Source organism: Lepidothrix coronata, unplaced genomic scaffold (assembly GCF_001604755.1).
Source record: "Lepidothrix coronata isolate B3197 unplaced genomic scaffold, Lepidothrix_coronata-1.0 Scaffold90, whole genome shotgun sequence".
NCBI lineage: Eukaryota > Metazoa > Chordata > Aves > Passeriformes > Pipridae > Lepidothrix > Lepidothrix coronata.
The window spans coordinates 1,842,447-1,854,925 of NW_016690270.1; the positions used below are offsets into that span (position 1 = coordinate 1,842,447).

A 12,479-nucleotide genomic window follows, 5' to 3' on the forward strand; every position below is an offset into this window, starting at 1 on the left:
ACACGTGAGTCACCTGAAGGACTGCTTCAAAGAAGAAAAGAAACTGTTTTCCATGCTTGTAAAGAATCAAGAAACAAAAAGGTTATTTAGGAATAAGGGAGGTTTAAATTAGATACTAGGGAAAGCAATTACTGTGGTAAAAATAGAGCACTGGAGTAAGTTGCTTGTACAATCTTCACTGGATATTTGGAAGATCAGTTTGGGCAGAACTTGAGAATTGTTTTTTTTGGTCTGTAAGGGAGGAAAACGTTTTTTTAAGCTCCTTTCCAGCTCTGTTTGCTTTTATTTTCCTATACATACATCAATTTTACAAAACACTGCTCACTGATGAAGTCTCTGATCAGTCCCATGCCCAGAGCCCTTTCAGTGGGCAAAGTAAATAATCACAGACTCCAAGCATGATTTACTAGAGGTGAGTAAATAAAGTGCTACTCATGGACACGGCCTGAAAACATTAGCTGAGCAAGTTCGTGCCATGGGCCCACATCTAGAAGTGGCACTGAAGTGGAGAGTATGGGATGTTTTCCACAGAAATAAGGCATGTTTTCCATGGAAAATAAGCAGATGTGGTGACACCAGCCTGCCCTGGACACTGTGTTGCAGCACTTGTGCAGCCTCACTGCCACCAGTGGAAACTGAACCCCCGTGGAGTGTCTGCCTTTGGGCAGCTGGGGCTGAGGATTTGGGCAGTGGGGAAGCTGGAGATGAAGGAAGAGTTGCCCTGGGTCAATACCTGTTTCCAGGCTCAGCAGAACTCCCTGCTCATCTGAACTGGAGATTTGAGATCTCTGTGACTTGCTTGGTATCCGAATAGTTAAAGGAAATCGTATCTGCTCCAGCTGGATCTTCTCTGCATAACTGACCCGTTTGGCTCGATCTGGAATTGGATTGTTTACGTAACTTCAGTAATTAACCACTATCGGCCTCATTAATGAAACATAAACCACCTCTCCTGCTCATTTATAAAGCATTTGTCAAACAAAACTCAAACAAAGGGCAGAATCTCAGCAGAGGAGCAGTCCTCCAAAAGCTACTGAGCCCTGACTGCAAGTCAGGACGGTCACTTTGTTGTTGTTTTTCAGTAGAACTGAAACAGAAGTGATGGCATCGTCTATTGCTCTTGGCTAACTTCTCCCCAAACCATCTGAGATCTGTCACATGAGGGCAAGGATGCCTCGGCAACTATTTTGGCCATTTCAGTACAAAATACTGATGTCCCAGCTCATTACTGTAAATCATTAAATGATGAAAGCAAGAGTCAAATACTAAACGATTGGAAGCTCTTGGAAAACTAATTGCTCATTACAGTAATCGTTGTTCTATGTGAGTTAAAGGTTATATTGAAATATAGATTATTTCATTACAGGATTAAATCTCTCCTGCTAGTAAACTCTTCTAAGCAATATTAAAGAAAGCTGAGTATTAACAATACAGCTCATGTATTAAAGTGATCTAGCTTAAGCTTTACCTATTTTTGGTTTAGAGAGATTAAATGGTTTAGAGGCATAAAATACACTGGCAGACAAATCCTTGCCAAAAATTTGGTGTTCTGAGAGCTTGCATTTACTATTTGTTAAGGAACTCATGAAAAACCTGCAAGTTTTCTGTTCCTCCTCTCTCCTGGATTATTTACTGATCTTCCAAAGGTGCAGCAGTGCTGGCACTGTTGGGATTTTCTGCATGGGCAGGGATGGACCTCAGTCGTGGGTGAGAAACAGCACAAAGCCTCAGGACTAACAATTTTGGATGTTGGTGTGACCTTGCACAGTGAACAGCTCCCCTTCAGCATTGTAGAGCACGAGTTCATTCAGGTGACTTAGTGTGAGATAATATAGATACTCTTCTCTTTTGCATCAAATGCATCAGACAAATCATCAGGGTCAGATTGGAAGGGAAATAACTCCGGAGAAGATGGAAGCTCTCGTTAAGTTCTTAAATGCTTTCATGGGAGGAAATGCTGAAACATCAGACCAGAGAGGAAAACCAATTTTGATCTTTTTTTAAGACTGATTTTTTCCTTAATCATGAAGTTGTTGGATAGTTTCACCGTGCATTTTCTAACAGGCTTGTAAGGCAAATCTTGAAGAGTTAAACTGTTGAAATACATTGAATTTTAATGCAGGAGCCAAACTGCTTTGAACTCACCTGAAAATCTCAAGACAGCCTACAAAATATTCCTGTTCCTGAAGGCAGAGGAGGTCCAAGAAGCCCATCCATTCTACACTCACAATGTGCATGGGTACCCTGACAACTCCTCCTTTAAGTGTCTTGTGCCAAATCTGTTTCTCCTTGGCTGGAAGACCAAGATTTGTCAATAAAATGCTCCAGTGCATTGATATTCATCCAGGCATGATGGGGAAAAAGATAAAGATCTTAATTAGGCTTGATTACAATCTCCTGCAGGGATCTCCGAGTTGGTAATTCATAGGGAGTACTTGTAACTTTAAGCACTGGAGTGACTGTACTTTGCAGGTACAGCAAAGGGAAGCCAAGTCCTGGACCTGATTTCCATAAAGCAGAAGATCTTGACACTCTGTATTAAGCATTACAAAATAATTATGGTGGAATCCCTTAATCAGCATTTTATCAGCAGTGGAGTCTTGCTGCTGAGGGACTGAACTAACTGGATACATCCATTTATCAATGATAATGCTTTTCCTTTTTTCCAGCCTGGATTCCATCTTGAGGACATTTGTTTTAATAGGGAAAAGAATATTAGACTCATAAATGTGAGTGCTGTGGTGCAGTGGGTGACTCCTCAAGATTTATCAAAGCAGGATAATTAGGATGAACAATAAGAGTGAGTTTCTTGGAAATAACTTTTGTCACAGGACAACTCTGGTTTATGCCACATTAATCCACCTTGAAGTATGGGAAGTGCAAGAGGAGGATTCACTTGGCCCCCTGGTCTGAGTCTCTGTGCTACAGTTTTGTTGAGGGCAGTGCCAGTGAAACTGTGAGAGTAGCTGATGGTTGTGTTGACACCATCAGTTAATTGTAAAAGCAAGCAGTCAGAAAGTGTTGGGGGTGTGGTGTAGTTTGCTTTTCAAACAGCTGTAGCTGCTGGAATAGTTGGTTGTTTATGGGCACCAAGTTTCTGAAGGAAGGACTCGTAGTGGAAATCAGAAATGCCACATTATGCTTTGGAAAAGGTGGTGTCTATGGGAAACTTGTGCACTTGTGCTTTCACAGACTTAGCCACAATCTTTCTAACTTATGATTAAACCCCCAAGAATTATCCTAGAAATTTGCCCTTTATTCTTTTCCCTACTTCCATTTACATTCTTTTCCCTACTCCCTACTTTACATTTAGATGTCACTCAGTCTGTCACAGATGTTGCCCTTTGCTACAGGTCGGTTCCTCTGTGCGTTATTCACGGAATCCCAGAACAGTTTGGGTTGGAAGGGACCTTAAAGCTCACCCAGTTCCACCCCCTGCCATGGGCAGGGACACCTTCCACTAGCCCAGGTTGCTCCAAGCCCCGTCCAACCTGGCCTTGGACACTTCCAGAGGTGGGGCAGCCACAGCTTCTCTGGGCAACCTGTGCCAGGGCCTGTTACCAATCTCTTTGATAACTTTTTCCGTGCTTTGGGTCTGTTTGGATTTCTTTTCTTTGTGACTTTCCTCCTGTGATCAAGAACCTCCTCAGCTGTGCTCAGCAATGTTATGTATTTATCCCATCACAGAAATACTGTTTCTGATTTTTCAAAGATGGCCTGGAAGCAGTTTGGGCTCTGCAGCAGGGTTACTGTCTCAGAGTGTCTCAGTTTGCCTCTATCCAGTGTTCCCTTCTCTGCTACAACAAACCCATGTTCTGTTTGACAAAATACAGCCATGTGGTTAAGAGTTATTAAAAGCATTAAAGCATTAACCTCTTGTAACCTCATTTTTCACTTTGTACACACACATAAGTGTTTAATCGAATTGAAGTTAAACACTAAAAGGTTTGAGAGGCCAAATTTATACATTCTCTTTCGTTTACACAGAATTGATGTGATAAAGCCAAGGGAATTAGAAGGCACCACTACTCAGAAAATGCTCATCCGCTGATTTGTTTAAGCTCTGTTGCTCCATACTCCAAGTTTTGGTGACAAGCATTCCCAGCATTTAAATCAAGGAGCTTTGTCCTACTGGGATCCACTCTGTGTCCTGGCGCCACACGGAGTCACTCCACTGCCCTTTGGGAGTTGAACAAATGGTTCCATGCCAGAAGATCTGCTGGAGAGGGGCTGAGCCCCATCCCTGGGTGTGGGGGTGGTGTCATGGTCTCCCATCTCCCTCATTCTGGAATTTTATTCCAAGCAGCCAGAACACTACAGAGGGAATGAACTGATCCTGGAATTATACTCTGGTACAGCAGTTGGTGTGGAAGGGCAGGGTGGCATCTCTGCCACCAGGGAGAGGTGAGGGTTAAATCAGGAGTATGAACACAGGGAACAGAACAGGGCAGAGGTTCAGACACATCCCAGTACAGCTCCTGAAGAGGTGAAATGATCCTTCCTCCAGCTGACTGCTTGTGGATGTGGACTGGAACTCCCAGTGCTGCATTTCTAAATGGCTCCTTGAGTGCCTGAGTTAAGTGGAACCTCGGGGGCTGCAGGTTTGATTTCACTTTGAAACTCCTTATGTTGAATAAAGTGACCAACAGGAAGGTGGCTCTGGAACACACAGATCATCCCACGGAGCTGTGTCGGGCCTGCTCCGTGAGCCACAGAGGCTCTGGGAAAAATGGATGTACTGGGAGAGGCTCGGAAGGTGCACATGGAGCTGGGAAGCGACAGGAGCTGCTGAACTGCACACGTGGGGTCACGTGGGGATGTGAAAGTGGGACAGGGAAACAAGCCCTCGCTAAAACTCGGGGATGTCGTGTCCATCTTGGGCAGGGCAAGCTGTGACCAACTCATCCCATAACCAGAATGGGAAACACGGCAATATTTGTCAGTTTTCCAAGTGTTCAGGAATTGCCCATTAGGAAAAGAGAATTCTGATAACAAGTTGTCTTAATTTTTTAATATTCTCTAATAAGATGAAAAGTAGGGAAGGACCACAAGGTGCAACGTGCCATAAAGCACAGGCTGGACATTTAGCTCCACACAAGTTGCTATAAAGCAGGATTACAGTTCCCAAATTTGCAGAATAGCTCTCACACTTCACTAATTAATCTGATTCTGATGAAATATTCCAAATGCAGCTGCTTACTCCATTCTTTGCTGCATTGACTGCATGCTTAGAGATTGTTGCTTATATGAAATGATCCCATTCAGCACTTCTTGATTATCTCTGGGATCACAAGGGATCCTTCCTCTGAGAAAGCATCCTGGAGTTTTCTCATGTGTCTGTGTGAATGGGGATTTTAACTTGAAAGATGATTCAAGTCAGAGGGAGTCCTGTTAAAATATTATTGTTGAAAACATTGTAATGAAGTCAGTGATACTAAACAAATTTGTGGCACAGAGTCGGGCAAAGCCTCAAGGACACCACGGATCAGCAGCAGTAGCTTCAGTAAGCAAACAAGAATCAAAGCAGCAAGTCAGCAGTGCAGAGCTTGTTATTTTGAGTGGCGGATGTTTACTGTGGGGAGGGACAAACAGGAGTATCAGATAAGACGGCAGCCCCACAGATCCCCGCGGGATTGATCGCGCTGTGCGAGGAGCAGCCCCGGAGATAACGGGACCCGGGGTCAAGGACCGGCCCTGTGCAAACAGGCTGTGCCGAGCAGCGCCCGCCCGCAGCCAGGGCCCTTCCCGGCTCCTCCGGCACCTTCTGCCGCCGATGGGATCGGGGGGTTCGGTGCGGGGGGCTCGGGGACGAGGAACCGCGGCGTGGTAACGAACGTGCGAGGGGGGGGCATCCACCGGGGCAGGCGGCTCGGTAACAGTGTGCCGGTGGGGGCGGTGTCCCCTTGCCCCAAAACCCCCTAAAACGCCCCAAAACCAAAGCGAGCTCCCGGGATTCGAGCTTCCCTTCGGGAACGGGGGAACCGCACCCCGCCCCTGGCCACGCCCCTCACGCTGACCACGCCCACAGTAGATCCGCCCCTCGATGTGGCCACGCCCCCTCCGTGACCCCATTCCCGCCCGCTGACCCTGCCCCGCCTGTTGGCCCCGCCCCTCTCTCTGCCCGTGGCGCTCTGGCGCCGCCCGGCGGCCCCTTGTGGGAGCGGCGGTCCCGCGCCGGCCCGCGCCTGCGCACTGGCGGCGCTGTGGCCGCGGGCGGAAGCGGCGCCCCCGGGCCCGCGGGTTCGCGTCCGCCCGCGCCCGGCGGGGCCGTGAGGGGCTGAGGGGCCGGGGGGTGTGAGGGGCAGGGAAGGGCCGGGAGGGACATGGGTCCGCCGCGGCGGTGAGCCGCGCCGCCCGCCATGAGCTGCACCATCGACAAGATCCTGACGGACGCGCGCACGCTGCTGGAGCGGCTGAAGGAGCACGACACGGCGGCCGAGTCGCTCATCGACCAGTCGGCCGTGCTGCACCGCCGCGTGGCCGCCATGCGGGAGGCGGGCGCGGGCTGCGCCGACCAGGTGAGCGCGGGGCGGGGGGTGCGGGCGGAGCGACCCCCGCGTGTCGGCCCGGTCCGGGAGGGGCGGCCGGACCGACCCCCGCCGTGTCTCGGCAGGGCCCGGGAGGCGTCGCGGCGGAGCGGCCCGACCCGTCCCGGCTGCGGCCGCACGTGGTGCTGGCGCAGGAGAACACGCAGATCCGCGACCTGCAGCAGGAGAACAGGGGTGAGCGGGGCCCGGGGGGTGCTGGGGATCGGGGGGTGGGTCCCGGTGGGTGATGTCAGAGGGGCCCCGGGGATGTCCCGCGGGAGATGCGCGCCCGGTGGTGCCGGCGGGAGGGTCGTGTCGGGGAGAGTGGGGGTGGATCTGTGTTGCCCGTGGCAGAGTCGCTGGATGTCCCGGGTGGCTCCTCGGCCGAGGGGGCTCCGGGCAGCCCCACGGCAGTGCCAGGCCTGAGCTGTCGTGGGCTGCGCGATCCCACCATCAGCTGGTCCCCGGCACCTCCGGGCACCTGCTGCCGCTGCTGTGGGAGGTCTCCCGCTCTTCCGTTCGTGTGACGGGCTGTGTTCTGCAGAGCTGTGGGTCTCGCTGGAGGAGCACCAAGATGCGCTCGAGCTCATCATGAGCAAGTACAGGAAGCAGATGTTGCAGCTTTTGGAAGGGAGAAAACGTGAAGATGCAGAACCGGTCTTGAAAGTCCATCAGGCTAATTCTGTGGTAAGGTGGAATGGGGACAGGGCAGTGCCCAAGACCCCTCACTTGCTCGCTGTCATACAACCTTTGTTTCCAGTCCTGCAATGTCTCTGCTACAAAATACATTTTCTCCTACTCTTTTCTCCTACTCTTGTCTCTCTCTGCTGGTGTTTTTCCCTCTGTTCCTTTCAGAATACAACCCCTTCACAGCCCAGGTGGAGTCTTGTTCTTTCGACCAGGTGGTGAATTCCCTGGGTTAAGAATTAACATTTCTGATCCTCTGCAGTAAAATCAAAACACCTGAGTTGTTACCATTCCTGTTCAGTAACTGTAACACAGGGAAAAGAACCTCCTAAATCTCTGTGAACTGTATATGTTTAATTCTTAAGAGATTTTCACTTCCAAGTGTTTTTAAATCCAGATACTCTCTGCAGTGGCCTAAAAGTGTCCCTTTATCCATGCTGGACTCAGTGACTTTAGAGCTGATGGGATGTGGTGGCTGCTGCTAACTGTGGCCTGTTTTATGTTAGGTGTCTAATAAAAACAGAATAACGTTAAATCTCTTTTTAAGACTTACAAATTGTGTTAGGCATTTGTTAAAAGGCATTTTTATGTGATTGGAGAGCAGCAAGTTGGTTCAACCAACTGACATCTCATGTCTTGGGTTTTCCTTTGGAACTGGAGCCAGCCTAACTCTTTGCACGTGTGTCTTGGCACTGATATGTGGCACCTCACCACTTCTCTTTTGTGGGTTGCTTGGCTCCTCTGAAGGTAAGTGGTGTAGCAATGGCTGGTTTCCAGTGGGTGCACAAACTGCTTATCAAGACTTTACATTTGAAGAAAAGTTGGAAATGCAAAGCTGAAAAGGCTCAGGAGGAACCTTTGATGGGATATGACTGTCTCAATGTCTAGGCAGAGTCTTCCATACTAAAGTCCATGAGTTTTCACCTACCCACCCCTTGGAGAACAGTCACAACATTTTGATATCTTTTAAAGATCCATTTTTTTATCGTAACCATCCTCCTGTTTAGAAAAATAATACTGTTTAGAAAATTAATAATCTTTTTTTTCCCAGAAGTCTTTCTCGTTCCTGCAGCTCTCCTCTAGATGCTCTCATTTGTTTACATACTTTATGAATAATGGAATTCAAAACTGAATTCTCTGCTCTGTGATACATTTATCTTCCAGAGCCAGTGGAAGTACTGTGGGCATTTAGAGAAACCCCACCCTGTCACATTATCTGATGTATTGCTCTTCAAGCAGGAGCTGCTACATTCCATGTTGGAATTTTCAGTGTTTGGTCTGTTTGCATTTCTGAGATTCAACAAAATGCTTCTTCAGAAGGATCAGAGCTGTCTCTAGTCTGATTCTGTAAAATCTGCCTCAGGAGGCTCTGGTCTTGTTTGCTCTGGTTTCATTGCCCTCTGAGATGAGCCTGTTTACTGCACACTGTTACTTGACATCTTCTTTGCTTTTGTATTTGACGTCTTTATAAAGTCAGAGCCAGGCTTGTCTAATAAAGCAATATAAAATTTACTGCCTAGTAATGGCATTCACGTGACCCCGAATCTGTTGCCTCAGTCCTTGTCACACTTGAAATTCTTTCCCTCTTAGCAAGTCAGGGTGCCTCATCTTGCTGACTGCTGTGATCCTATTCACTGTTTTCACTGATGACTCATGATAAAGGACAAAGAGGTACATGTTCTTATCCCTGAGTGTACAAGATGGAAAGGATTGCAAGTGCTTGGGAGGAAAGGATTAAAATTCAAAACATGGAAAGAATCCAAACTTGGGACAATGGAAGTAAGTCATTTAGAGGGGATAGGTTATGACTGTTGCTTTTGCCTGAACATGCTGAATGTTTTGTGTCTTTCAGGAAATTGAAAATCAAATAGACAGAATATGTGAGATGGGAGAGGTGATGAGAAAAGCTGTTCAAGTGGATGATGATCAGTTCTTTAAAGTTCAGGAGAAACTGGCTCAGCTGGAGGTAAGAGCAGATCCAGCTGTTGAGGATAAATCGAGCTTTGGGGATCTAGAGACTTACTCTGGATTTTCTGTTTGTGTCAAGGATTCATAATAATCAAAAATTTGGGGGTGGGGTCAGGAAACAGAATATGATCTGTTAGTTTTCAAGTCTTGATGGTCCTCATATGTGTAGATTTATATATGTGAAGCCAGAAGCAAAAGATACACTTCAAATGACGTGGTTCCCCTTGTGCCAGCACCGTACTAATGCTTGTATTACAAAGTATGGGTTTTATCTGTCTGTGAAGGAGTGGGGCTACTGAAAGTTTCTCATCCTTTAATTGTGAATTAGCTCGTTTCTATTTCAGCAAAAATATTGATTTTGCAGCTTGAAAACAAAGAGCTGCGTGAACTGTTGTCAATCAGCAAGGAATCTTTCGAGGTGGAGAGGGAAGATCTGCCGGACTGTGAAGCTTAGGCCACAAAAACCTCACCTCCAAACCTCCAGAGACTGTTATGAAACTGCCTGACAAGGATTTGTTCTTTCAGGTTGTTTCCTTGTAAATTTGTTTTATCTTTCAAGTGTGTGGGCTGTTTTCTCTGCACTTTCCTGAAATGTTGATGGCAGAGGCTTGTTGCTCTGTCTTAGGATGCTTAACACTGAAATATTTGATGTGTCCTCCCTTGTGATCGTTCATTTCCTCTCCCTTTGTCGTTTTTTTTATGAGCTTTAGGTAATTTAATTCCAGCTGTGCAGTTGGCTTTTAGATCCACCTCGTCTGTAGCTCGAGAACATAATGCAGGTTGTGATTATTGTGCTTGATAGAGGGAATAAGAGACTATCCAAAACCCACATTGTAAATGGCAGGGGCCTGGTTTGCTCTGGCTGCACGGAGCAGTTTTGCTTTGCAGAGTGACCCCTCAGGGTTTGGATGGGTTGACTTTGCTACCTGGACTGACTTTGTTACCTGGGTTGACTCTGTTTCCTGGACACTTAGGAGCAGGTAAGAGAACAGCAGGTGCCAGAAGGGCACTCGAAGCAGTCACTCCTATTCAGAGCAAAGTTTACCTTGTTTTAGGGGTGACAATCAGTGGACAACCTTTCCTGACACAAACCTGGGCGTTTTGAAGGACTCTGCATATTTGGCTGTTCTTTTTTTCGGTGGATAGACCCGTCCCAGCCTTACCAGTGCTCCCAGGGGGGTGGGTGCTGGCCAGCCCTGGTCTGTCGGTGTGCTCAGACCCTGCCCAGAGCTCAGCACCTTCAGATCAAAGCTCTTTGTCCTCCCACCACTTTGGACTCAGGAAGAGCGAGCTCAGGTCTGCCTCAAAAATAACCAAACCCGACCACACACACACAGATTTTTAATGTCACTTCACAGGTGAGTGCAGTGACAGGTGTTCCATAGTTACTGCATTGAGTGAAATTAGAGGTGCAGCGTTGTAGGAATTTATCAACATGGTGATATTTTTATTGACACTTTTATATAAAGATCTGTCTGACCTGTGATCAAAGAAAAATCCCCCAAGAACAACAAACATCTAATTTCCAATATTAAATTTTTATGCCACTTTTTCCCAAGCAAGACTTTTGATAGATGCAGAAGGCGACTTGTTCCTGTGCTTATTAAGAGACATTTCCTTGTGAACATCTGGAATATCCAGCAAGACTGGTAGATATAAGGGATTTCTGTACAGGAGTGTTCTTGCATACAATCCTTTTCTATTAGGAATTGTTTAGGAGGGAATAAAAAAACTCAGTGAGAAGTAATTTTCTCAGGTGTGTTCTGTTTGTGAGTCCTGGGGGGAATTCCATGTGTTCTGCATGTTCCCAAGCCTTTTTCACTCCCTCTAGTTTTTACCTTGCCTGAGTGAAATATTATAATAACTTAAATGTTGCATTTTATCTCTTTTAAATTAACATCATCCTAAATGCCTGTGATGCATTTTTATCTGTGCTATCCCAGGGTAGATTTAACATCCCTCCAATTTGGTCATTGCTGTGCATTTAGAAAAGCCAGAAACTGAACAGCAATTGCTTTGAGTGAGTTTATTGTTGATTAGTAGTGGGCCAGAATTGGCAAGGGAAGTTTAAATATGTTCATAGAGTCATGGAACATCTTGAGCTGGAAGACACCCACAAGGATCATCCAGTCCAACTGCTGGCCCTGCACTGAACACCCCAAAATCCCACCCTGTCCCTGAGAGCGTTGTCCAAACACTCCTTGAGCTCTGGCAGCCTTGGGGCCGTGCCCTTTGCCCTGGGGAGTCTGTTCAGTGCCCGACCACTCTGGGGAAGAACCTTTCCCCCGTGTCCAGCCTAAACCTCCCGTGACACAGCTACATGTCCCATTCACTCCTGTCCCGTTCTGGATCTGTAAATGCGGAGTCTGTGGCTGTAAATGCCCAGTCGCACACAGTTCCTGAGCGCTGCTGGGCATTTTCGGAATTGGCTTCACTGTTGGAAACTGGACCAGAGCTCCAGGACTGGAAATGCTCTGCCTGTGGGTGGGAGTCCAGACACAAAATGTCACCCCCTGATCCTTCAGCTCAGTGGGAGCTTCAACAAGGGCAAGGCTCGGAGCCTGCCATGACCCTGAGCCGAGCTCCTTCCCCCTCAGCCAGGGTTTCCTCTCCCCCCTCAACCTGGGCTCCCTCTCCCTTCCCCTCAGTCGAGCCCTCGTCCTCTGCCCCCAGCCGGGGCTCCTCTTCTCCCCTCAGCCGAGCTTTCCTCTCTCCCCTCAATCAAACCAACTGCTATTTAGTTTCTGGGTTCCTTCTGGCTGCATGGGCAACAACCCAGTTTGGAGGAATGTTCACCTGCACTGGGACAGTGAATATAAAAACGCCTCACAGGCGTTTCAGGCAACATTAATTTAAAAGAGACAAAATACAACATTTTCAGTCACTATAACAAGTTCTCCTTCTCCCTTCAGTCTCCCCCACAGACTGGGCTCCATCTCTCCCCTTAGCTGAGCACTCGTTCTCTCCCCTCAACTGGAGCTCTCCTCCCCTCAGCCGGGGTTTTCTCTCTCCCCTCAATCAAACAACTTCTATTTAGTTTCTGGTTTTTTTTCCGAATGCACGCAAACGACCCAGTTGGAGGGACGTTAACCCGCACTGGGACAGCGAAGATTAAAACGCCTCACAGGCATTTCGGACGCCGTTAACTCGAAAGAGATAAAACTGTAACAGGTTCTTCTCCCTCTTCCCTCGCACCGCCCTCAGCCCCTCTCCCTCCCCGCGGCCGCCAGGGGGCGCTGCCGCCCCCCCCACGGAGCCCTTCAGCGCGCGCCCGCGCGCGCAGCCCCCGCGCGCTCC

The 12,479-nt window shown here is 48.0% G+C and overlaps 1 protein-coding gene across 1 annotated transcript; it reads left to right on the plus strand.

Moving 5' to 3' along the window:
- The first annotated feature begins 6,204 nt into the window (after positions 1 to 6,204).
- On the plus strand, positions 6,205 to 10,929 carry SIKE1 (suppressor of IKBKE 1). Its single transcript, XM_017821368.1, has 5 exons — positions 6,205 to 6,518; positions 6,614 to 6,722; positions 7,072 to 7,214; positions 9,067 to 9,180; positions 9,547 to 10,929. Exons 1-5 carry the CDS (start codon positions 6,360 to 6,362, stop codon positions 9,634 to 9,636), a joined length of 615 nt encoding a protein of 204 aa, XP_017676857.1. The 5' UTR covers positions 6,205 to 6,359; the 3' UTR covers positions 9,637 to 10,929.
- The last annotated feature ends 1,550 nt before the right edge of the window (positions 10,930 to 12,479 follow it).